General features: G+C 39.5%; 1 protein-coding gene across 7 annotated transcripts in view; it reads left to right on the plus strand.

Moving 5' to 3' along the window:
* The window catches only part of Larp4b (La ribonucleoprotein 4B), an 83,111-nt gene that overhangs the window by 13,295 nt on the left and 42,971 nt on the right, over window positions 1-26,845 (plus strand). For 4 of the 7 annotated variants that reach the window (XM_031359419.1, XM_031359420.1, XM_031359423.1 and 1 more), the window contains exons 2-4: window positions 15,105-15,223; window positions 16,890-16,949; window positions 24,241-24,309. In XM_031359419.1, the coding sequence (XP_031215279.1) occupies window positions 15,143-15,223; window positions 16,890-16,949; window positions 24,241-24,309 (210 nt within the window). In that variant the 5' untranslated portion in view covers window positions 15,105-15,142. The remainder of the gene's footprint in view (window positions 1-15,104; window positions 15,224-16,889; window positions 16,950-24,240; window positions 24,310-26,845) is intronic. The other 3 variants (XM_031359421.1, XM_031359422.1, XM_031359425.1) reach the window with 1 other exon arrangement.

Here is a 26,845-nt window from a genome sequence, read left to right on the forward strand (position 1 = left end):
TTTTTTTTTTTTCCATGACAGAGTTTCTTTGTGTAGCCCTGGCTGTCCTGGAACTCACTCTGTAGACCAGGCTGGCCTCGAATTCATAAATTCTGCCTGCCTCTGTCTCCCAAGTGCTGGGATTAAAGCCGTGTACCACCACTGCCCAGTCATATATGTCTTAAAGTAAGATATTTCATCATTTATAATACTGTTAAATGAGTTATTTATTCAATTGTTTATTCAGTCATTCAGTCTCATGTTGTTACTTATGCTGGCATTGGACACTAGGGCTCAGAGTAATCCTGCTCCCCCCAAGTAGCTGAGACTGCATGTATAACCTCTATCAGTCTCAGCTCATTGTAATGTGTGGTTTGGTTTGGTTTTGGTTTTTTGAGATAGGATTTCTCAGTAGCCCTGTGTGTCCTGGAATTCTCTGTAGACCAGGCTAGCCTCAAACTCAGACCCACCAGCCTCTGCCTCCCGAGTGCTAGGGTTACAGGTGTGCACCCACCTTGGTGTTTAGTTTTTAAGGAAGGCAATTTGCATGTTCATGTAACAAGACTTAAGGACATATATATAGTCAGGACTGTAATTTAGGCTATGAAGAAGAAGTTGCCATTTCTTTAACTGCCATCTGCTTTGTTATCAGCAAGTAGTTACTCCCTTCTCTAGAGCTTCATGGCCTGGTGGATTTCACAGCTTTTATTACATATTAAAGGTGCTCTTGCTTTATTTGGATTTGTTGACTGATTCATACAAATTAGAAGTATTTTTTTTCCAAATGAAGTTTTGATTGAACATACTAAGAAACTGGAACATTTTAGTTTTTGCATAATCTTCCTTGGGGTAAAAATACTGTCTGTCTCAGGTGTATTAAAGTTGTTTTTTGTTGTGAAACTAATCATTTAATGTGTTATAGAAAATGTGAGACAGATGTAGAAGTTGCAATAAGTATTTAAGGGCAGTCTGATTGATACTGGCACTCCATTGCTTCCAGGATTGATTGGCCAATTGACCTGGCTAGGTGGATGTTCCTTACTGTTCCATGTATGTTCCTCTGAAGTTGTGTGCTCAGTTGAAGAAGATGACTTTTGCAATAGAGCAGGACTCATCTTTGTTGGAGGGTCTTTGAGTAGCTGTGTTCTCTTGCTTGAACCTTCAAACCAGCTTTAAGGGATCAGAAACCTCAGATTTTAGGTCTCAGCTTTACTCCTAAGAAGAGGCATGCATGCCTTTGAGCAAAGCAGGTTGCAGTATCTGTAGCTGTTTTTCAGCTCTAGCTTTACCCTTCTTTAAATGTTCACTTCTAAGTTTGCTTAAAATCTCAGCCTTCACTGTTTGTATATCTTTGTTTGAGATTCTTAATTGTGAATATGCATTGGAATGGGTGATGTGCAGCCTTTGAAGGCAAAGAGTGAGGTGAATAGAGAATTTTTTCCCATTCAACAATCGATGACAAGTCCTCCATGGTAGATTTCTTTTTAAAATTTTTTTATTATTATTAATTATTTACATTTCAAATGTTCTCCCCCTTTCCAGTCTCCCCTCCACGAACCTCCCCACCCCCCTCACCTTTGCCTCTAAGAGGATGCCCCCCGACTCCCTCCTCACCACTCTAGCACTCCTCTAGAGGTATCCTTAAGAGGATATCTGAAGCTTGAAGGTCTTCTGTAGTCACTGATTCTGAATCCATGAAACGAGCATATACTAATGTCACTGTCTTGTTCATTAGAACTCTTTGTTTCAAATGTAAATAATGAAGATTTTTGTGAGAATTGTCAGTGGTCTCAAGAAAATATTCGTCTACTCAAAAAAAAAAAAAAAAGTTACTAAAGCTGCCCAGTGAAGAAGTGATGAATGTAGGGCACAAATAGAAACGACTGGAGTCAGGATAGTTGTAATACATGTGAAATGTTGACAAGTTATTCTTTTCTTTCTTTGGATTCTATATGTATTGTGTTTGACTTGTTTGAGAAATGGTCTAGCTATGTAGTCCAGACCAGCCTCTAACTTAGGATACTCCACCCCTTAATATCTGGGATTACAGGTATACACCACTCTGTGTGTTCATCTTCTTAAAGAGATGGCTTGAGTAAACAGAAGTACATACATTAATTGAATTGCAACAACATTGACAGCAAATGAGCAGGACCAAGTAACAGACTGAGCTCAAAGCTGTGATGGAAAAAGACACAGACAGGCCAGGCACGGTTGAATTAGTAATGGAAATGGTTGCATGAAATCATCAATAAACAAATGTTAGAATGTATTATAAGCAGGCTGGGTTTAAGAGACAATTGAGGTTTTTGTTGTTTTTTTTTGTTTTTCGAGACGGGGTTTTCTGTATTGCACTGGCTGTCCTGGAACCCACTGTGTAGACCAGGTTGGCCTTGAACTCAGAAATCTGCCTGCCTCTGCCTCCCAAGTGCTGGGAGTAAAGGTGTGCGCCACCACTGCCTGACTGACAGTTGAGTTTTAATATGGGGTTTATTTAACATTTTGATAAAACCCTTTTCCTCTCTTATATGCTTTCCCAATTTAGGTTAAATAAAATAATTGTGTTGTCTCAAACCTTTCAGAGACTTCAAGTGTAAGGTATGGCATTTCCTGATAGTGGTATTTCCCTAATGACCAAGAAAGATGTGAATCAGTCAAGCCTGCATTTTAGGAAGGTAATCCTAATGGGGTTGTCTACTTTTCTGCCTAGCTTTTCAAACTCCTGTGAAATTGTTTGAAGGGTTTGTAGAAACAACTTTCTCATGATTATTGGAAGAGGAACACAATACAGAGTAAGAGACAGACATTGTTCTGAGGGGTAAAGGGCTGCATCTTGCCAGAGTGTGATTGCCCACATGCTATAGCTTTTTGGAAGCAAACTTGCAAAGCCATTTAAATTCTACAACAGCCAGAAGCAAAGTGAGAGATAGGAGTTACTCCCACTCCCAAATCCTGCATGGTGTTGTTTTAGGTTTCCTTATAAGCCAATACTGGAGTGGTGATTTGGAGTTTGTCACAATATTAATGTGTAATATGACATTTTCCCTAGCAAAGGCTTACCTAATGAGATGAACCAAATTCTCAGGCTTTGTTTTGGTTGGTTGATTTATATTAAGAATGCCAGCTGAAAATGTTTTCAAACAGCTGTTCTCTGTAGAACTTTGTGAATGAAAATGAGGACTTGATGGTTCCTAGGTATAGTTGAGAAGTGTTTTATTGTAGATATGAGGAAGAGAACTGCCACAGAGGCATCTGGAAAGGTCAAAACTAAACCAGGCCATGTGTCTTAGGGTTTCTATGCTGTAAACAGACATCATGACCAAGGCAACTCTTAAAAGGACAACATTTAATTGGGGCTGACTTACAGGTCAGAGGTTCTGTCCATTATCATCAAGGTGGGAACATGTCAGCATCCAGGCAAGCAAGCATGGTGCAGAAGAAGCTGAGAGTTTATATCTTCATCTGAAGGTTGCTAACAGAATACTGACTTCCAAGTAGCCAACTTGTGAGAGACTTACAACCCACACCCACAGTGACACACCTACTCCAACAAGGCCATACCTACTAATAGTGCCACTCTCTGGTCTGAGCATTCAGAAACCATCATATTAGGAGAGAAGTGGGGCAAGTGGACCAAGAGAGATGCTGTATACCAAGAGGCCCAGGGCAGAGTACCAAGAGCCCAAGAGAGATTGTAGTCAAAATGACGAGATATTATAGGAATCAGAAGCTGGGAAAAGGGAAGTCCAGCCTCTGGCTGGAGAGGTGTAGGGTAGGGTAGGATGAGAAGTGCTAGCAGGAACCATAGGTACTAAGTGGAATCTGTCCCAGGTTTTTTTGGGACCTGACAGTATGTCATAAAAGCAGTCATAACATAAACTCTAAATTAGAGATTTTTATTAGTGTGGCATTTAAAAATACAATTTTATTTGGTATATTTCTTATGAATAGATTACCTTTCCAGTCAGATTTTGCTAATAAATTGTATCTGGTGTCTGATTTTATCACCCCTCTCCCCCGGCACAAACTCTTGAATCCCACCATTGGCCATTTCAATAGAAGCACAGGTGTGCATATATAAAAGGAAATTTAAAATAATCTTGGAGCTTATTGGCCGTGTCTGATTAGGAGTACACCTGTGCTGGGTGCTAGTGTAAATGTACAATTAAGTACTGTACTGAGATTGAGTTCATTTCTTTCATCTACCAGTATCTTTGAGTAACACATGTACTCTAAGAATACTCATTGAAGAGACTATTACAGAGATACTAAGTCTGTAAAATCAAAGAGCTAGAATAGCAGCCTTCCTGAAGACAGCAGTCTTTTGCTCTGTACATATTTCCACTATTGAAGATGAATTCTGTATGTAATCTGTGAGTTGAAGGAAAGAAGCAGAGTTGCCTCCCTTGAGGAACTCTACATTTTTTTTGTGTGTGTGTGTGTGTGTGTGTGTGTGTGTGTGTGTGTGTGTGTGTAAAACCAGAATACACATTTTAGGTATGTCAGAATGATGCTGATAGCCATGAGAGAATATGATCTAGCAACAGGGAGCAAATGAGTGAGACACTCCAGTTCCTATCTTGTCTCACTTCCTTACACCTCTCTAGAAATAGAAAATTAATAACACGAAGAAATAGCCTTCTGCCGGGCAGTGGTGGCGCACGCCTTTAATCCCAGCACTAGGGAGGCAGAGGCAGGCGGATTTCTGAGTTCGAGGCCAGCCTGGTCTACACAGTGAGTTCCAGGACAGCCAGGGCTACACAGAGAAACCCTGTCTCAAAAAACCAAAAAAAAAAAAAAAAAAAAGAAATAGCCTTCTTTCCAGCCCTAAAATGCTAGAGTTGTATTTTAATAACTTTTCGTTAGAACTGCTTTGACAGTCCCTCCCCCCCATGAATTTACTTAGTTTCAAAGAAGTCAGAGTCTAGTAGGTAAATTGTTTCACTTATAAATATATTTGGACATTAAAAGTAAAAACAATTGATCCCCCAGGGATCCCTACAGTACTTAAGGCAGGTGTTCAGTTGTGAATAGGCTGTTTTCCTTATTCAGAAAAACTGTTTACTTACCTACTTGAATATTATCATTTACTTTTTTTTTTTTTTTTTTCGAGACAGGGTTTCCTGTATTGCCTTGGCTGTCCTGGAACTCACTCTGTAGACCAGGCTGGCCTCAAACTTAGAAATCAGCCTGTCTCTGCCTCCTAAGTGCTGGGATTAAAGGCAAGCGCCACCACCTCCTGGCCCATTTACTGTTTTTTTTAACTTGCAAAATTTATTTTTTGTGTGTGTATGCACTTGCAAATGTGGATTTGTGCGCATATGTGCCTATGTGCATGCCAGAGTGCATGTGTAGAAGTGAGGACAGCTTTCTTGAGTTCATTCTTTTCTGCCACCCTGTAGATCCCCAGATCAAGTGAAATCGTCAGACCTGTGCTGTTAAAGCACCTTCTAACTTCTGAGCCTTCTTGTTGGCCCCTCATTTACCTTTTTCTCTTTTTCCTTTTTGCTAAACTTTTAGAAATTATGTTGGAGTTCTTGGAGCATGTGGCTGTATAGTGGTGTCTAGTACTTTCCTTGTGTTTCATTCCTTAACTGGTTGGTCCCAGTCACCAGACTGAGAAGAGACCTTGGTAAACGTTGTACTTATGTCATTGTATGAATGCTGATGGTGGAGGAGATAGAGTACTTACTTGGCTAGCACAGTAGTGAGCCATTTATGTTTGTGTGATAATGAAAGACACATCAGTGGGCTTAGCTGTACTGTTGTATACAGTGTGTCTGTTCAGTGTGCAAGAAGTGAAACCTTAATCACACATCGTTAATCTCTTGGCTTATTTGTTTTTTAAGTTAAGTGAATTATGTTATGTGAATTTTAAAAATCTAGTTACAACTTTATATCTATCATTTTATATCATGCTTTTTCCTTTTACTTTGCCAGTTTTGCCAATTTTTAAGTAGTTGTGATTGATTGTACTAGTTTCTGCTTTTCTGTAGTTAAATGTCTTACTTCCTTTTTATGGCTAAAGCCAACACAATAAAAATGGTTTACACATTTTCTTTGATTTTATCAGGGCACATTTTTTTAATTTATTATAATTAAGTACACTGTTGCTGTCTTCAGACACACCAGAAGAGGGCGTCAGATCTCATTATGGGTGGTTGTGAGCCACCATGTGGTTGCTGGGATTTGAACTCAGGACCTTCGGAAGAGCAGTCAGTGCCCTTACCCACTGAGCCATCTCACCAGCCCAGATCAGGACACATTTTAAGTATAAATAAATGTGACATTTTAATTGAGTATCTGTAATATATCTAAGTCATATGTGTGTGCTTATTTTTCCTTAACTAGATTTAAATATACAAAGTAAAGAGGACAGTTTTCATAAACCTCATTCAACTGACCTGTACTGTCTGGTTTCAGCAGCCATTGATCTGCCATCCTTGTGGTTTTGTTTCTTTTTTCCTCTTTAAATTTATTAGCATATTTAAAAGGCAAATTCCAGATTGTATTATTCTCCCATTCCTATGACAAACTGCCTAATAAGTAACTAAAGGAAGAGAAGGGTGTCTGGCTCTCAGTTTAAGGCCATACATTCCATCTTGGCAGGAAAGGCACTGTGTATAGCAAGACCAGGAAGTGGATCAGTCATGTGCATCCAACGTCTGGGAGAGGAAGCCGAGAGGGAACAGGAAGTGGGGCTGAGCTATAAAATCCCAAGACCATCCCCCAGTGACAGGTTCCCTCCAGCAATGTTCTATCTCCTGAGGGTTACACAACCTTTCAAAACAGGGCCACCAAGCTGGGGACTAAGTGTTTACAAACACATGAGACTGTGGGGGATAGAGGACATTTCATATTCAAACCACAGCCTAGATGTATCTAATTCCTCAAGCTCTGTGTGTGTGTGTGTGTGTGTGTGTGTGTGTGTGTGTATGTGTGTTTGTTGTTGTTGTTGTTGTTGTTGTAGTCACAGTTGGTCTTGAGCTCATGGACTTAGGTGACCTTCCCAAGTTGGTCTCCCAAGTAGCAAGGGTGGGGAGTCTGTTAGAGTATGTCAGCGTATCCCACGAATAGAGAATTTTGGTTTGTATCTCTATTAGATAAGGCCATTTCCAATGAACAGAACTGCAACACCTTGATTGAATTCAGTAAAATCACTGTCACTCTTTAATGTTCTTTTTATCCATGTAATTTTTTCCTGTATCCAAAGTGAAATTTTCTTTCTTTCTTTCTTTTTTTTCTTGGTTTTTCAAGAGGGTTTCTCTGTATAGCCCTGGCTATCCTGGAACTCACTCTGAAGACCAGGCTGGCCTCAAACTCAGAAATCCACCTGACTCTGCCTCCCAAGTGCTGGGATTAAAGGCGTGCACCACCACTGCCCGTCCAAAGTGAAATTTTAAAATTCAATCTGACTCAAAATCCGAACAGTTCTTACATTACACTAGATTATTTTGGTGAAAACTTTTGTAATTTGTATATTTTTATAAAATGTGTTGTATTTGATATAGATGTGAGGCCATCTTTCTTGCTTCACATTTTGGATTTAACTGAGAGCTTTGTCTTACTTAACCTGAGTTTCCTCAGTATTCTCTTTAAAATTGGGAGTCCAATTTAGAGGTTTTTAATTTAATGTGGCTTTGTTTTATTTTTGCAAAAGTGCCTCTTAGATGGTACTGTTGTTACCACATTTAAAAAATGCCTAGAGTTCAAGTTTCAGTGACAAGACTGAAAAATTGCCCCGGTTAATATCTGATTTACATTTTTATCCTATATTGATGATCATCACCTTCCTCTTTCTGTGAGATGTTACCATTATTGTTGTTTGTATGGTTTCCAAACAGTCCATGCCCTCTGGTCTTAGACTCCTGAATGCTAAAATTACAGGGATATGTCACTATGTTCAGCACTGGATTCTTAACATCTTGGTATTTTTTATTATTAATTAATTAATTTCATGTATGAGTACACTGTCGTTGTCTTCCGACATACCAGAAGAGGGCATTGGATCCCCATTACAGATAGTTGTGAGCCACCATGTGGTTGCTGGGAATTGAACTCAGGACCTCTGGAAGAGCAGTCAGTACTCTTAACCACTGAGCCATGTCTCCTGCCCACATCTTGATATTTTAAAAATCATTCATTCTTCATTTACTGAGGCTTTTCTTCTCTTGATAACAGTTTTGTCATTATGAAACCATGTGGATTCATCTGGGGAAGATGGACTACATAACTGTTTCCCTTAATAATTTGTAGAATAATGAATTGGTGTCATTACAGTATAAAGGTGATGTTTTTAGCTTTCAGGGACTTTTAGATACCATATTTTATATACATTCAAAACCATTGCCTCTTCTGCTGTAGCTTTAGTGTTCTTGCAGTGTAGCCACACTTACCATGAATAGTTTCCTTGCTTTCATACTAAGATATCCCAGGTTTATCTTTAAAAAACAAAAACCAAAAACCAGCCTACTTGGTGTCAAGACAAGCTGGTGTAGACATTAAACATTTTTTTTTAATGTTGAGACTCATACTCATTGTTGTACCAAACATGCAAGGCAGCTGGGGTTGGCAAACTTCAAATCATTTTACCTCCATTTCCTGAGTATAGTAGGTAGTGCAAGTTGGTACTACCACACCTTAGTTTACATGGTGCTGGGAATTGAACCCTGCATCCCTGATCCCTTTTGTCTTCTTACTGAGCAGCTTGTTTACTTGTGCATGTATGCTGTTGTGTGGTGTATATTTGTGTACATGTACATATGTGTATGCACATCTGTATGTATATGTGTGGAGGCTAAAGGTCAAAAAGGCTTATCTCCCCTTTTTGAGAGAGACAGTCTCTCACTGAACCTAAAGCTCAATGATTAGGCTACAATAATTAGGCTACTGCACCTAACTTTTTATGTGGGTGCTGGGGATCTGAACTCAGTTCCTCACACTCAGGGCTAAGTACTTTGTTGCCTGGACTATCTCTCCAACTTGAAGGAGTCTTCTCAGTCCTCAAAATAAGAGCTGTGTTAGCAACAACAACACCTGAACAAGGTATAGAAACACAGGTAACATTAATTAAAGCCCATAATAGCTGTGGAACAGGCATGTGGTGTGAAAGCAAAGTGAGTTCAGTTAAAGGTTAGAAGGATGAATGGACTGTAGAAGGGGCTGAGAAACGTGACTGAAATGAAAGAGGAGAGAAGAGGTTTTTAAAAGTTCACTTAGCAATGAAAATTTTAAAAAGGATTAGCTAAGTATGTGTGGGGGGAAAAAGGCATGATAGCTCTGAAACTCAAAATACTACTCAAAGTATAGTAAATGACCTGTTGGAGTGGCATTCCCTAAGCTCTCCAAAATTGGACTCTTCATGGTGGGCCGCGGGAGTGTCTGTTAAACTGGGAGAGTCTTTTCTTACGATTAATGTTGGTGCCAAGCTCTGCTAGACAAGTGTCATGTCTGTCACTGCAGTCTTCACTTTAGTAGCGTCTGTGCTTTGTGTACTGGGAGCCTCTGATGACTACACTTAACTGTGTAGGCCTTGAGCTGGGCAGATTCTCCCCTCTTCCCCCAGATCCCTCAAATCAAAAACTCTGAACCTGACTCTGGGGTGCTCTGGAATCAGGGAAGCAAGCAGCATTGAAATCGGTACAAAGTGGACTTGTGTGCTTATGAGATACAGCTTTAGTCTTCGGCAGCTTCAGTTGACCTTCTGCTGCAACAGCAGGCCTTGCAGTAGATCAGAGTCTCCAGAGGTTAATGCATCCCCTGCCCCCTCCGCGTGACAGATTTGGATGAGACTACCCTGCACACTATCTGATCGACACTGAGCCCTGTGCCGCTTATGTTCTTTGAGTCAAGTTCTTTGAAACAGTGTTCCTTGTTATTCTGACTCTTGTCATTCACTGTGATTCAAGACCAGCTTCTATTCCACCATCATCTTCAGTAGTTTTCTTTTTTGTCCTTTTTCTTTTCATTTTATTAATTTACTTATTTACATCTCAAATGTTGTCCACCTTTCCAGACCCTCCTCCCTAATAGTTTTCTTACATAACTAAATCTGCCCTTCAGAATTGACCTGATTGAGCTGGGGAAACAGCTCACTTGGTAAGAACACTTGACACATACACACAGCATGAGGACCTGAGTTTAAGTCTTAGGCACTCACATAGAAAGCTGGATATGACCATTCACATCTGTAACCCTAGCACTGTAGGAGCCAGAGATGGGGTCACTAGGGTTGGCAGTCACCCTGCCTTCAAATTCCTGAGACTCACTCAGTCTCAAAGGTTTAAGACAAAGAGTGGTAGAGCAGGACACCTGATATTATTCTCTGCCCTCCATGTGTGTGTCTACATACACATGTACATATGTATCCACACATTTAAAACAGAGCTACCTCCTTCTAGCTTCTTTGTTTTTTTGTGGGTTGGGCAAGTGCTAAGTAGTTGGTTTTTTGCTCAGGTGATTTAGAATAATTTATATGGCTTATTAAATATCTGTTTAGGTCTGAGGATATAAGTAAGGTGGTAGAGGTCTTGTCTGCTATACACAAGGTCTTGGGTTCAACTCCCAGCACGGCATAAAGTAGGCATGGTAGGGCATGCCTGCAATTCGAGCATGTAAAAAATAGAGACTGTAGGACCAGAAGTTCAAAGCCTTTTGACTACATAGCAAGCAAGGTCAAGACCACCAGCCTGAGCTACAATTCTTAGGGAGTCATGGAGCCTCATGAGTGCCCACTCCCACATGGTAGGTTGATGACCCTAATCTTGTTCCACAATCACAGCTGCTGTGGGTTCAGGAGTGTTGTGGCTATATTGTGCCTAGTAGAGAGCTTTCCAAAACATTTTATCCTTTCTTTAGGTTCTTGCAGTCTTTAAACTGTCTTCTATGATCTTCCTTGAGCCTTATGGTAGGTGACTATGGATGTCCCAGTGATGGATGAGTGTGCAGCAGTCACTGTGATCACTTTGACCATTGTGAGTCTGTAGTTACTGCTGCTCACTGCAGCAGATGTCTCTCAGGCCAAAGTTGACAGCTTTTGCTGGGAGAAATGATGGGCACATCATGTGTGGTTAGCAAAATAAGACCTATAGCCTCCACAGTCCCAGCTCTGACTAGGCCTAATGAGACCAGGCAGGATTTCCCCCATGGAGTGGAGTGGTTCTCAATACCAGCCAGACTGAAATTGGTTACCCCTACACAATGGACATACCTCTATTTTACTAGTGGGGCACACTGTACCTAACAGGTTGATAATATACCATGAACGACCCACCATAGAGTAAGATTGTTCGTGACAATTCTCACCCAGAAGCCTGCATAACCCATTCTGGTACTGTAGAGGCTAGCCCTAGGGAGAAAGCTTTTTAATCTCAGTTCCAATTGATTTCTCTATGACCTGCAACTAGATCATGTGGTGTCTTCAGCAATAAGGCCATCTAGTCTTGGTTGGCAGTCAACCACTGTGGCAATTGCTTGTGTTATTTGATATTCTCAGATCTTCCTGACCAGCAACTTGGGAGGTAAGGGGAGTCATTGAACTCTTCATTTAATAACCTATGGCTTCTGAGAGTTAGATTATCTACCCATTCAGGTTTCTTCAGCTCAACTTATTTTTAAATTAGCTTGCCAAGTATCCTTAAAACTTTTTCATAGGGCAGGCACCCCTCTAACTCCCTCCTGTTTCCTTTTTTCCATTTTTTTTTTCTGTTTTCGTTTTGTTTTGTTTTCTGTTTTTTGTCTGTTTGGGTTTTTTCAAGGTAGAGTTTCTCTGTGTAGCCTTGGCTGTCCTTGAATTCTCTCTGTAGACTAGGCTGACCTAAACGCAGAGAGAGGTGCCTGTTTCTGCCTTCCAAGTGTTGGGATCAAAGAGGTGCACCACTACATCTGGCCATATCATTGTCTTAAATCTTTCCACTTCCCAGTGTTCCCCTTCCACCTGGATAGCACATGCGTTCTAACACTACTCTCCTGAGATTGGTTGTTACTTATTTTTAAATTTCATTTCTCTTTTCAGTCAAGATCTCATTCTGCAGCCCTACCTGGTCTGGAACTTACTTTGTAAATCAGGCTGGCTTCTTAAAGAGATCTGCCTGTTTCTGCCTCCCCCCACCCCCCAAGTTTTGGAATTAAAGATCTATGCTACTATGTGTCTGTAAGATTGCTTTTGATTATCAAATAATTTAATAAGAGTGTTAGAAATTAGAACCAGGTTTTTGAGAATAGGGAGAAACATTATAAAGATGGAAAAACCCTCTATATCCTTAGCTTTTGGAAAAATGTGCCCAAGGCAGCTCACAACTATATCTCCAGTACTGGAGAATCTAACACCTTTTGGACTCAATAGGCGCTAAGTACAGACAGACACACAGGCAAAACACTCATACACATAGAATTAAGTAAATAAAAGAAAGACAGCGATGACAGGTAAGGCCAGCGGACATATGAATTCGTACATCCATTATGAAATTCCTCAAAATAACAGTTTAGTATAACCTGACTATATACATGGATCTGTGTACACCAAGTCAGCACACAATACTTACTCATCCATGTTTATTGCTGCACTATTCTTAATGGTCAAGTAATGGAACCAGCCTAGATGGCTATCAAGAGATAGTCAGCCTAGAAAATGTGGTACGTAATAGAATTTTACACGTGAAATCAAGATATTTAAAGGAAAATGGATGCAGCTGAAAATCAAACCACATTCAAAGCCAACGCTACTGTTTCTCCCTTTTGCAACCTACATTTAAAATTTTGGCAGTGGTGGCTCATGCCTTTAATGCCAGCACTTGGGAGGCAGAGGCAGGCAGATTTCTGAGTTCAAGGCCAGCCTGGTCTACAGAGTGAGTTCCAGGACAGCCAGGGCTATACAGAGAAACCCTGTCTCGCAAAACCCCCAAAAAAAAAAAAACCATTTTTTTTTTCAAATCTATCCTCCCTTCCCACCCTTCCCTCCCTCTCTCTTTCTGTGTTTATATATATATATATATGTGTGTATGACAGTCATGAAACAAGGGTCATGAGATGAGATCATAGGGAGATGGAAATAGGAAAATGGAATGCAAGTAATAAAGCATAATTTGGGACTAATTGGGAGAAGAAAGAATACAGCTGGAAAGTACTGGGCATAGAAGAAGACAGTGGGAAAGGGGACTCAGAAGAACAAAGTATAATGAGAGGTGTGAAGATGTGTCATGAACCCCGCTGCTTTGTGTGCTAACTTAATTAAAATAGTATAAGTGAAAAATCTGTATGGATACTTAGTGAAGCAAAACAAGTTACTTTTATCTTCTCCTGCCTCTCAATTGTTTTCAGAAACCTGGCTTACATTGAACTCTTTATCTTATTTGTAAAGCATTAAAGAAGAAGTACCTTCAACTCAGAACTAAATGATTAGGAGTCCTCACAGTAATAATCATAGTTGTCTCTTTCTAAGTCATTTTTAAAAGTTAGAAATCATATGTGAAGTTTATTGCCTAGTGCTGAGTTTAGAGAGTGTTTCCTGAATGCTCCAATGTTTGTATAACTGTGCTCCCAATATTTTCAGCTTCTTTCTAGTGAAATCATTCCTTTGCAATTATTGTTTAATGTAGCTCTGGCTGGCCTGAAACTTGATATATAGATCAGACTGGTTGATGTGTTTGCCTTTGCTTCTTGAGTGCTAGGATTAAGGGTATTTGCTACCATGCCTCATCCACAATTGTTCTTGATCAATAAATAAACAGAACCACTCAAAAACTATAAAGATACAAATTTGGGATTCATAAAAAGTTTTCTCCTTTTGAAATTGGTGTATTCTGTGATTTGTTAATATATATTTACCTAAGGTATACGTGGTAAAATGGTTCTTCATGTCGTCCATCATCTCACATTGTTACCTTTATGTGTACACCTGTGTTCATAGCAGATTTCTGTGCACAGTAACTGATAGGAGATCTCATTGACCTGTGGCTTCCTCTCTTCTCCTTCCCAGGCCCAGAAAACTACCATTCTCTGTTTCCCTCTTTCCCTCACTCTCTCTCCACCCCTCTGTGTGTGTGTATGTTTGATTAGATTGTATTTGTTAGGGAATTCATACAGTATTCAACTTCCAGTGCTTGATGAATTTCCCTTAGCTCAGCATCTCTCAGGTTTATCTGTTCACTTATGTTCAGAAAATAACAAGATTTGTTGTTCTAAGTCTGAACAAGCGCACACTCCCTGCCTTACTCCTTTCTCCATCGGTGAGTCTTTCATTTCTGTCTGCCTTGTGTGTGTGATAGTGCAGTGAGCATGGGCATCTTCATGAGGAGCTAATTGCATTTTCTTTGGATGTATATCAAAAATGGAATTGCTGGATCATGTAGTATAGTAGTTCTATTTTTAAAATTTTGAGAAACCTCTACTATTTTCAGTAATGGCGCACAGGTCCTTCCAGCAGCATTCCCATTCTCCACACCCAGGCCAACACTTGTTGCCCGTCTTTTTTATAGCCATCTGAACAGGTGCGTGATGGTGTCTTTTTGTGGTTTTAATTAGCTTTTCCCTGATGATTACTGAGGTATTTGAATATCTTAATATGTGTGCTTGTCATTTTCCATTGGGAACGGGTGTGTGTGTATGTGTTTGCATTCTTTGGCCAGGTTTGAAATTAGTTTGATTTTTGCTCTTGAGCTATGAATATTCCTCATGTGCCTTGAATATTAACCCCTTAATTTTAGGTTTTAAGATGAATTACTGAGCTTTTCTTTGTTAGCACATGGTTTCTAAGTTTCCAATGTTTGCTTTTACCCAGTTGGTCTGAAGGAGAAACTTGCTGTGTGCTCAGTGAATAGCATAAGTGTTCTGGGCAAATGTTTCTAAACTACTTGGAATCCAGAGGGTAAACAAATATTCTGAAAGACTCTGGCATTCTCAGCCTAGTAATTTTACTTTAAGAATTAGTTATAATGTTGGGTGGAGTGGCTCACACTTCTGATCCCAGCATTGGGGAAGCTAAGGCAGAAGGATTGTGATGAGTTGTATGCAACATGCGCTCCTATGAATTCTAGGCTAGTGTAGTCCTGGAACAGTTAGATCATCTCAAAAAACAAGAACTGGTGCTTCTCGAATCAAAGCTAACTTTTACACTCTATCTTTTCCAGCGTCCTGAGGTTAGCAATATACTTTTCCAGTGGAGCCCATGACTTCTGATCAGGACGCTAAAGTTGTGGCTGAACCGCAGGCACAGCGAGTCCAGGAGGGCAAGGACAGCTCTCATCTGGTAGGTATTAGAGGGGAGGCCCAGAGGGAGGCCTGTAGGCTTGTAGACCACAAGCATCCATTCCTATTTCTGATAAAGAACTCTATATTGGACTTAAGAAGAAGTTAATAGTAACACTAATAAAGTTTCTTAGAACACGTGTATCAAATGATAACAGAGGAAAAAGAACTTATTCATCCAGTGTTCCTGGCTAAGATCTCTACAGCAAGAGATACACACAGAAGTTTTCAGAGAGAAAGACCTACAGGGCACACTATGCTGTTTTATAACAAAAGAAAAGTGGCTAGCTACATTGAAGCATAATTATCTAAGATGGTGTGAGCTGATGGTATCAGCTGGGAACTTAGCTAGAGCTGTTCAGAATTGGGTTTGGGGTCTGTGGTGGCATTCCTCCAAACTCCCTCTGGAATGAGGGCCTTGTGACGTATTTTCAAAGGAAAGTCAGCTTGTTTTATGGTATACTTGAGAGAGTAGTGAAGGAAATTCTAGTTTCCATTTTTGTTTCTTTTTTTCCTGTAGTTCCCTCAAATAGCAAGCTGTAATTTCAGACTGAACTGTATTTGTTTGAAAAAATATCTGCAGCTTTATTGCAGAAACTACAAGTACTAGGTGATACAGGAAACAAGAGACATAACTTTAGGTACTTAGAGCTTTGTATCAAGGAAATGCAATTTGGGGCTTGCAAAGTGAGTAAAAGCAGTTGTCACACAAGCTTGCCAATTTGAATTTGATTTGCTGTATTCCACAGTAGAAGGAGAGAACAAGTTTGTCAAAGCTGTTCTTTGACTCCCATATGCACACTGGCGGTTACCCACATACAGTACCTACATATACATTAAACACACACAAAGATAATAAAATAATGAAAGGAAATGTTGGTGGAAACATGCCTCAGCAATTAATAGCACTCATTGCTCTTGCAGAGGACCCAGGTTTGATTCCCAGCTCCTACATTATCACTCAAAGCCATATCTAACTCCAGTTCCAGTGGACCTGACCCTTCTTTCTGACCTCCATGGGTACCAGGCATATACACATGCATGTAGGTAAAACACTCATACACATAAAACTAAAAACTAAGTATCATTTACATAGTGAATTATTTGTGAAGAGATAGTATTATTTAGGATTTTTACTTTTTGTGTGTTGTTTTGGCCACCTTTGTATTTCACTCTTGGCTAGAGAGATGGCTCAGTGTTTGAGAGTACTACTTGTTCTTGCAGGGGTCAGTCCCCAGCATCCACCCTGGGGATCTCATAGCCTCTTGTAACTGCAGATTCAGGCTATCCTGTGGTCTCTGAGGATACCTGCACACAAGTACAAATACATGCACGCACACATACATAAAAATAATACATCTTTAAAAATTTTTAACCCTGTCAAGCAATAATATTTAAAGCTTCTAAGTGATGTTGGGAAAAACAGCTGTTTAAAATTACCTCAGTTTGAAACTACCAGAGATTTTATTTGTAATGTTTAGTTAGAACTTCAGAAGTTATACATTTTAAGGAGCCACTGTACTTCTGAATATAATTATTTACAGATTTCTTGCTTTGTAAAATTGTGAATTTTTTCAGTGGATTTAGTTTTACTTAAATTGCTGTGGTTTAAAATTAAGTTTTATTACTGTTATGATATTGAGTTTTTGATGTTTCCAATTTTACAGATGAATGGTCCTATATCGCAAACCACTTCTGAGACAAGTTCCCTCCCAGCTCTGACTCAGGTAACTCAGTAAGCACAGACTGTCCAGCCATAGCCAAGACTACAGACTATTACCCCAAATATGTACTCTGAAAACATCAGGGAGATGAAGATGTAGATGCTTTTGAACGGAGGGTCCAGTCGGCATTGTGCCCTTGAGTGTGTTAGACGTTAATACTCTTCTTTTATTAATTTATTCTCAGGTATTTATGAGAGTGTTTTCAGTTAATATGTTATATGTATGTATATGATTAGCTTTACATTCTGATGCAAGTCAAATCCTAAGTAATAAGAATAAGAAAATAGGCTAACTATATGGCTCAATTGGTAGAGGATTTACCTCACATGTAAGGAGAGATCCTCAGGACTGTGTAAACTGGGCGTGGTAGCTCATGCTTCTCATCCTACCAGGGGAGGCAAGAAACAAGGATTCAGGCTCATTTTTTAATACAGAGCATGTTTGAAGTCAGTCTTAGATACATGAGACATGGTTTGTTTGTTTGTTTGTGTTTGTTTGTTTGTTTGTTTTAAGAAAAGGATTAGGGAGTGGGAATCCATTGCTTTAAATCTTGCTTTTTGAGTGTATATGTGCATATAGGAAGTATATCTCCATAGTATTACAAATTTAGTTTATCTTTTAAGTATCTTACAACTCTTAGGGACTTTACAGTATAGTAAACATTAGTGATCTATTCTCTGAAATACATAGTATCTATGAAATATAGCACATGTATATGGAGGTCAGAGGACAACTTGCAGGTCTTAGTTCTCTCTCACTTATGTGGGTCTCATCAGTCTTGGTGGATGGCATTTTCACCTGGTTAGCCATCTCACTAACCCCTCATCTACTTTAAAAAAAAAAAAAAGATTTATTTTATATGTGTGTGTTAGTGCCTTCATGTATGTCTCCATATACCATGCATGCTCTTGGAGGATAGAGAGTGTTAGATCCCCTGAAACTAAAAATACAGGCATTTAGCCTCCAGGATACTTCCTTTAGCTATCATTGTATATTTTCCTTATCATTCTCCTACTCTTCTTCCATGTATTATTATATGTTAGTATTTTTTTTTTCCTAAGGTGAGATTTTGCTACATAGTCCAGGCCAGCCTTGAACTTGTGGCTTTTCTGCCCTGGCCTCTCCTGGGTGCAGAGATGTGTATGTATATTCCACCACACTTGAATTTAATTATTATTTATGTTGGGCTTAAGTGTAGAATTTGATGATATTTAGTAGTTTGCTAAGTTGTGCAGTCATTATAATCTTGTATTTCTAGGACTTTTCTTGTGAGTTGGAATCTTACTATATGTGTGGTCCATGCTGGCTTTGAACTCTTAATCACCGACCCTTATTTTCCAAGTTCTGGTGGTGCACTGAGCATTTTGATGGACAGTTATAGTTAATCGCTGGCTCCCCAACCCCAGCTTTGGTTTCTCACAGGGGTTCTGGTTTTTTTGTTTTTGAAAGAAAAGAGAAAAGAAAAGCAAGGACAAACTGAGCTTACAGACTGCCTCTGCCTTCCATCAAAAGCATCCACCACTACTTCAGCCAGATGTACTGTGCTATTCCAGCGTCCTTTGTGTCTATCTGCCTCCTACTTTCTGAATAAAGGTTTTTATTCATTCAATAGGGCAGAGGTAGATGATAAAGATAGGGGAAACATTTTCTGTGGAAAGGTTTTTCACAGATGAGGACAGGATACAGTGTTAGTGCTACTCCTAACACAGCATGTGGCGTTGTATTACCAAAGCTTTTTTTTTGTATGAATAAAGTAAATACAAACTTGGAGAATAGGGAGCTATAGTTGTGTCTGTAGAAGAAATGCTCTTGTTTTTTGTCCCTAGTGAAAGAAGGATTTTTAAAATATTGTAACTTTTACTACTGGTTTTAAAGCAAGAGGACTGAAGTATTAAATTTGCATTAAATGTCTCTGTAAGTACTGACAGGAAAAATGATGGGAATGGAGTGTTCAGAAACTGGAAAGAAAAAGTAGCAGAGGGAATGAGGAAACGAAAGTGTTAGGCTAAGATAGAAAGGAAGTGACTAGGAACCAACTAACTCTACAGAACTGGAGCAAAGCAGGCCATCAGTTATGCCCTCAGCAAGCACAGATCCTAGGGTAATGTAAGTGGAAGCCAGATTGCAGTGGGCAGAGAGATGCAAGAGTGCTGGGCACAGCACATGCAGCCTCTTTCTGCCTAAGGTCCTGACATTGGCCGCAAGAGGAGGCTAACACAGAAAGGATAGGATGGCTTTGGACATATTTTGAATGAAGACATAGACACTCTGGGCCTCTATGATGGAATCTACTTAAGGAAGAAACAAGATCTGATGGCTGGAATTTGACAAGGTTATCTCTTAGAGCCACAGATTCTGCCAGAAGGAAACAATCACTGTGAGAAGCCCAGTAAGGGACTCAGACTCTAAATCCTCCTGCCTTCTCTGTAGCCAAGTTGCCCCAGTGTTCTAGAGTAACTGTTTTTGCCTCAGGCATTCTCTGTTGTATTTCACCATAAATGAGCAAAGATGCTGTTGGATAGAGATGTGTAAAGACAGGCAATGTTAGCACTTGCTTTTCTGGGGACTGTCATGTCTTTTCTAGTAGTAATATGATTCCTGGATTCCTATGCACTAACTCTGTAGAGAAGTCAGTAAAATTTGGACTATGTCAGAATGACCTTAAGCATTTCATTATATTTAATTATTCCTTGTGTGTGTGTGTGTGTGTGTGTGTGTGTGTGTGTGTGTGTGTGTGTGTGTGTGTGTGTGTAGGTAGGTAGGTAGGTAGGTAGGTAGGTCAGAGGGCAACTTGAGGGGAATCAGTTTTTTTCTTTTACAAGTTGGACCCAAGAATCAAATTGTGATTGTCAGGCTTGGCAGCAAGTTCCTTTATCCACAGTGCCGTTTTATTGGCCCAATCAGAAATAATATTTCAGAACTACTTAAAGATAACAAGATCAGAGAACTTAGGCAAAGGAATTGCCTTGGGTTATAGGTCTGTGGTCGAGTGCTTGCTTGTCATTTACAAGGCTATGGTTTAGCTTCTAGGACCTTACCATTTCCCCCAACCCCCATGGACAAACTATACCTTTTGATGACATTGTTTCTGAGTGAATGTTAGATTAACTTACGCATCTCTGCATAAGTAAGTAGGCTCACACTCATGAAACTAGCCAGCACTTGCATTTTGTTTACAAATGACAACTTCCTGCTTTAGCACAGTCTTACAGGTTAAATGTTGTAGCAGGATATAGTGATTTTAGGAGAATTCTTAATAGAAATACTAGTGCATTTTTTTTTCTTAATTTCAATTTTCAGCTATCTGAAGAGTAAAGACAATAATAGTATTTGCATCCCAGTGCAGGCACTGTGAACCCTAGCAGTCAGTCCACCTCTCGCTCAGTTGCTCTGCTTCAGTCCTGCCCCACACAATACTCCACACATGCATATGCATACAAATAGAACTTCATTCTCTGACAGTTGATGTCACCATCACACTTCACAATGGATTTCTTTGCCATTTCATTGCTTTACCTTAAAAAATTAACATGATTCCTTAACATTAAGAATTTTTTTAAAGCTAGAAATTAAGAGATTAAACTTTTAAGTAGCTATAAAATGTAGAATTATTATTATTATTATTATTATTATTATTATTATTATTATTATTATTATTATTATGTGTGCTCATGCATGTGCACATGCAAGTACAAGTACCTGTGCCACATGGAACATGTGGAAGTCTGGTGTCCCATCTGGGTATTGAGCACAGCAAGCACCCTTCCCTCAAGGGGTCTGTCGCCTAGCAGTCTCATGGTTATAAATGTACAGAGTAAGGTTTTGGTATTGTTTTCTTTAAAGGGACTTTACAAACTAACTTTTGGTGGCTGTTGTCTCATGAAATATAATCCAGGTAATACTGAAACACTGAAAAAAAAGAACAGAAGTTTGCATTTTCTTCTGATTGTGCTAAATAACTTGAGTTGTTTTTAAGAGTTAAGTTTATGAAAATAAGATGAAAACCATACATATGTTTCTGTCCCCCTGCTCTTCTGCCGCTTTGGATTTCAGCACAAGAAGTCTGGTGAATGTCAGGCAGGACGCTGTTGTCATTAGGATTTGGGTTTGAGTGGCAGGAGCATGTGACTGCTTTGCAAGGAGCTATTTTTGGAATGGGGTGTTGGCTTAGCCTCAGAACTGTAGCAAGTTAGTGTGAGACACATTTGTAGAGGCGCAAAAAAGGACGAGCATTGTGATGTGACTCTGAAGTGTCAATATGGGCTGTTGCTTCAGCAAAGAACTCAATAGTGACAGTGATAATGAGAAAATTGGCCTGTTACAAAAATGTGTGGAAGAGAAGAAACCGGAGACCGAGATAAGTAAAACTTTATCTTCATTATTTGATACCCTTGAAAGTGAGGCACTTCATAATGTTGAAAATGGACCCAGCAGAGCAGCCGCTGGTGTTGCTGTGTGGACTAGAGTTTTTACAAGGTCCAGGCAGAAACAGGATCATCAATCAAAGCAGTCATTGAATTCTAATTCCTCTACCACATATGAGTTCTTTTATGGGTCTGAAAAATTAGATGAAGTTAGCAAGAGTTTAGATACTATTGCTAATGAAGAGAATTCTAAGATTGCCAGTGACCCACTGGGTCTGAATAGTGATAAACAGGCTTGTTCTAAAAATGAGCAGCCTTTCTCACATGGGCCCATGTCTTCTGACCAGCAGGAGGAAACTTTTGTAAGTGACCATCTGCATTGTTACCTGGCCACTTGTAAAAACTCTTTAATAGAAAAAGAAAAAGTGCTAAATGGTCAAATCTGTAGTTTAAATGAGAATAACTCTGTTAGTGTGTCTGCTGGAGAGTTGCAAAATAAAAGCCATATTTGTGTTGGTGGCAAACTGTGTAAGAATTCAAGGGAGAGCAAATTTTATAGTATTTGTGCTGTAGATCTGGAGTGTATGAACATGGATGAGGGACTGTTCACTCCCGTGTGTGGAACAGCTGCAGGAGAATGCCATTCAGCTGTTACTTACCAAGTTTTCCAAGAGGATTGGCCCGTAGATAACAGGGAAGAGTGTGCTGCCTCAAATGCCATACAGAGTGCAGGGGAGCTAAAGCTGCAGCAGGAGGAGCTGCTGTTACCCCAAGATGTCCTCGGCCCACGTGAAACTACAGAAGTGTTTAACGAGAAAAGTGAATGCAGTTCTGATGTTTTGGTGGACTATGCTGCATCTGCTGAAGCACACATTAGTGACCTGCAAGCTGAGTCTCTAACGGCAAAAGTTCATGCCAAATTCCCTAAAGATCACACAGAACATAGTACATTACATAATATTGGCCTACTCCCTGAATTAACTATTAACATAGGCAGTGACTCATTGCAGTGCACATGTGCTATATCTAAAGAGAGAGAGAGCAGTGCTTCAGGAATAGGAAGCCAGATGGATGATTCACTTGTTAATTTACCAAATGCTATCTCCTATGTTGATGGGATTGGTGAACTTGAGGCTACAACAGTTAGCACTTGTCAAAGTTTAAACTCTAAAATGAAAAGAGAGCATGACTCTGAAAAGCCACTAGAAGGTAATGATTACTTCCACATCAGTGTTAACGGGTCAGAGAGGCTCCTTTCCTTTGGTCTAGATAAGATTAATTTAAGTCCTGAAAAGTTAGCTTCAGAAAACTTGGACACTAAGTATTTCCCAGTTCGTGCTGATTTCAAAGAAGTTGCCTTGAGCAAACTTGATGGCCCTAATCTTACACCCTATCAAGGACCAGTGTGTATGGAGGAGCAACACTTGGGGGATAGCATTCTGGAAATTGGAAGTATCCAGCTGGCAGACAGAGGTGAACTATTCTTGTGTTCTGAAAATAGTTCTGTTTGTCAAGATGAGGATAAAATGAGCATTTTAGAGACAGAGAGCCATGGCAAGAGGGAGTTGAAAAGTTGGTGTCAAGAATATATCTGTAGAGCTGATAGGGTAAACAAGGCTCAGAGAGAAACTTATGATTTAACGCAAGTGAAAAGTGAACCAGACACAGAAGAGGTGGCCCAGAAGACGGATCTCCTGAAGGTTGGACTTTCACAAAGAACGCCAAATGACAAGTCTCATGATTACTCTAGACCTCATCAGGGTCCAGTAACACCCCCTGCATTTATTTTCACTTGTACTGGTCCTGAAGCAAGGGAAACAGGTCTACATGACAAAACAGGAGATAAAGTACTTGTGAAGAGTTTAGTTGGTGTGTTACCCAACCAATCTAGTGGGCCCTATGTACTAGCAAGTGCTGAAAAGGAACCACAGAAAGCTAATTATAGAGAGATCAGTGAGAAGAACATAGAAAATGCCGAGTCGGGTGCTAAAACAATCTTTCATTGGGAGACCAGTGTTCTTAGCAAAGTTGTGCCCAGTGGGAAAATGGTAACTTGTATTGGTTCTGGCATAGCAGCAGATCCTGACTGTGAGACTGATCAAATTGAAAACAGTTACAGAACTGATAGGGTGCATGAAGACTTAGACCTTACAGTTGTACCACCTTTAAAGCACAGTTTATTGTCACCTGAAGAGAAGGAGTGGGCTAACAGTGACAGAACCCCAGACTTGTGTCTCATTAACACTGAATCAATTAAAGATGCTTCTAATGCCTTTGGTAATGATGCATCAGAATTGAGCAAACAAAAGCTAACATGCAAAGAAAACGAGAAACTTTGTTTGGATAAAGACAGTATTAATCCTAACAGCATTGGCTGTGTAGGCTCATGTAAGACGAAAAGAAAAAAAGCCAAATCCACAGTTAAAGAATCCACTTTAAATGGGGAGATACATTTTTCAGGAAACTCTGAGGTGACTTTTAAGAAAACAGTGTTACCTGACACTTCTGAAGAGTGCTCTTTGATTGATGTCAAGTCTATACAAGTGGATATGCCTGCAGCTACTCCTGGTAATGCTCCCCAAGCAATTCTTGCCATCCCAGCTGACAGCAGAGAATGTGTAGTGCCAAGTGGTGACCACATTGCATCACCCACAGAGGATGTATCTGAAAATCCTTCAGAAATGGATTGGCACAAGATTCCCGAAGAGTTCTATGCTCATTTTTTGAATGAATTTTCCTTTTACCCTGTGGGAGGGCTAGCAAGTCAGGCACTTTCAGAAGAACTGGCAGGTGGTTGTGGCAGATATCAAGTGGGCTATCTATGTGCTAACACGGCCACAGAAAACATGACAGAAGATGCTCAATTTTTTAATGAGGATCTACACAGCAAGCCCCAGTACTTAGAAAATATTGCATTTTCCTTGGAACAGACCCCTTATCAGCTGCCCGTATCAGAGGACAGTGTTGTTTGGGGATGGCCAAATAGAGGTGGACAGTTAGTAAGTATGCTTTCTCGGTGTTTGTTGTGCTGTGCCAGTTTTTGCCTTTTGATTGTGTTTATGAAAAATCAGTTAATTCTAGGTTGTGGGCAGTCTGTATGCTTTTTAAAGACTGAATGCATGAAGCATCTATTTAACCCTCTTCAAATGAAAAGTAAATGTGAATTATTAATTGACATATTTCAGCCAGAGTTTGCATATAAACTGTTTATGTTAAAGCATGCCTCACTAATTAACCTCCACACAACATTGTGTAGACCACAGCATTGTCTAGACCTTTTCATACGGATACTGTTTTGCTCAGTGTATCTTACCTTTCTGAGAGAGGTTCTTGTCACATGGGCAGTGTGATGTGTTTTAGCAAGTATTTGAAGTTACCAACAATATGTCACACTTGCAGAACACAAATGCATTTCAAGTGTAGTTTTGTTTTGTTTTTTTGTTTTTGTTTTTGTACTATGTATGTCTAAGGCAGAAAAATTTGCTACTTATCTGGACCTAAAATCTTAGTTTCGATAAAAATCACTCATATCCTGATTTCCATGGTTTGGAAGAAGCTTTGCCACTGATACTGGGAAGTTAACTTGAGCATCTTTGTAGAAGTTCTTTAATAAATGCACTTATTATTCAGCAACAGGAAACCAGTGTTACTCATAATACACACATACCAAAGTATTAGTAATGTAAAGACATATACTTCTCCCTTTGTATGTGAAAAGAATTGGTTCCAAGAGCCTATGGATACCAAAATCATTCTTCTGCATACTTTATGGTTTTCTAAAATACTTAAAATATCTAATACCGTACACTGTCTTGTTTAGAGAAATAGCAAGAAAAAGTTGTGTTTAGAGGTACAGGGTTCCTCCCTCAAATATTTTTGATCTGTGACTTGTAGAATTTGTGGTTATGAAACCCATAGACATAAAAGGCTGACCTGAAATAGGAAATTTTTTTTTCTTTATTCAGCCAGTAATTTATTTGTAGTGATTTTTATGAGATCAGTAAGAAAAACTGTTGGCAGTAGGAAGGAGATTTCACTTAGATATTAAGGAGAGACTTGTAAGATGGGAATAAGCAAGTCATATAATTCAATGGATTGCCTATCAACCTTGCTTCACCTGCTTTTTCTCTGTGCCCACACTGTTTTTGAATCTTTTATTTAAGTATACACAGTTAGTAGCTCATTATCAGTTGCTGTTTGGTACATTTATGCAACATGCAGACTGAGTGCTGTCATTATTCTTGTGGCTTTAAGCAAGATATATACTGTTTTAAGCTGGCTTTTCAATTATGAGATAATGTCCAAGCAGTATACTTATTTCTGGTATTAATCATGTTTAATGGTGTTACCTTCATTTTAAAACTTATTTTCAAAGTAACTCTATATTGGGAGCTGTGTCTTTCTCTCTTTTTTTTAAAAGATTTATTTATTATTATATATAAGTATACTGTAGCTGTCTTCAGACACCCCAGAAGTGGGTACCAGATCTCATTACAGATGGTTGTGAGTCACCATGTGGTTGCTGGGAATTGAACTCAGGACCTCTGGAAGAGCAGTTGGTGCTCTTTTAACCGCTGAGCCATCTCTTCAGACTGGGAGCTGTGTCTCTTTGCTGATAAAGGGGCAGAGGTAGCGTTGGTGTGGCTCAGAACTCAGGGCAACTCCATGAATACAGGCTTTCCTCAGGCATTCCTCCCCTTTGCTCTACTGTCTTATCTATTTTAGTTTCCCCATTACTTCCCTACTCTGACACTCCTGTTTTGCAGCCTATTGGTAGACTGAATGTCCAGAGCATCAGAGCCTGCAGGTGGGATGCCTCATCCTTCAAAGAGAACCAGTGTTGACTTTTTATCTACAGTCACCTCATAATGTGGTAGCTAAGTTCAGCTTGCTTCTGGTTTTAATAGTTTACCAACTCATAAATTTTGAGAGGAAACAAAAATTCTGGCTCATAGATCCAGGCAGATAAAACTAGGGTTCTTGATGATAATCCTTTACAAATTTCATACACCTACAAGCAAAACCCATATTTTAAATAAATAGTAGTAGGCCGGCCTTTGTTTAATAAAATTATTATTTTTTTTTTTTGAGGGTCCCTGGGCCTCTAAGTCTAGAGTTCACCAACACCATCCTAAACTTCATTTTAGAAACCAACTGTTGGGAATTCATCTCATAACATATAGGGTCCTGTTAGTAGCAAATTTAAATCAGTGTCTTTTTGGCCGTCTAAATAATACCTTTTCTTTCTATTCAATTGTTTCTTAATGGTTAATCTGTTATTAAACTTTACCAATAGGTCCTTCAATGCTGCTTTAAACCCAAAGAGGTTTCATCTATCTTAAACACTGATCAGATCTGTGAGGATGACCTGAAGAAATATGAAGACTCCTCTCTTCCCCTCCCCTCCACCGCCTCTCCCATTCCATCCCCTTGCTTCCCCTCCCCTTCTCTCCTTTACCATCTTCCTCTCTCTTTCTTTCTTCTCCTGCCCCTCTTCTCTTCTCTCTTTGCATTCTTTTTTTTTTTTTTTTTTTT

This window comes from Mastomys coucha, unplaced genomic scaffold (assembly GCF_008632895.1).
Source record: "Mastomys coucha isolate ucsf_1 unplaced genomic scaffold, UCSF_Mcou_1 pScaffold7, whole genome shotgun sequence".
NCBI classification, from domain to species: Eukaryota; Metazoa; Chordata; class Mammalia; order Rodentia; family Muridae; genus Mastomys; species Mastomys coucha.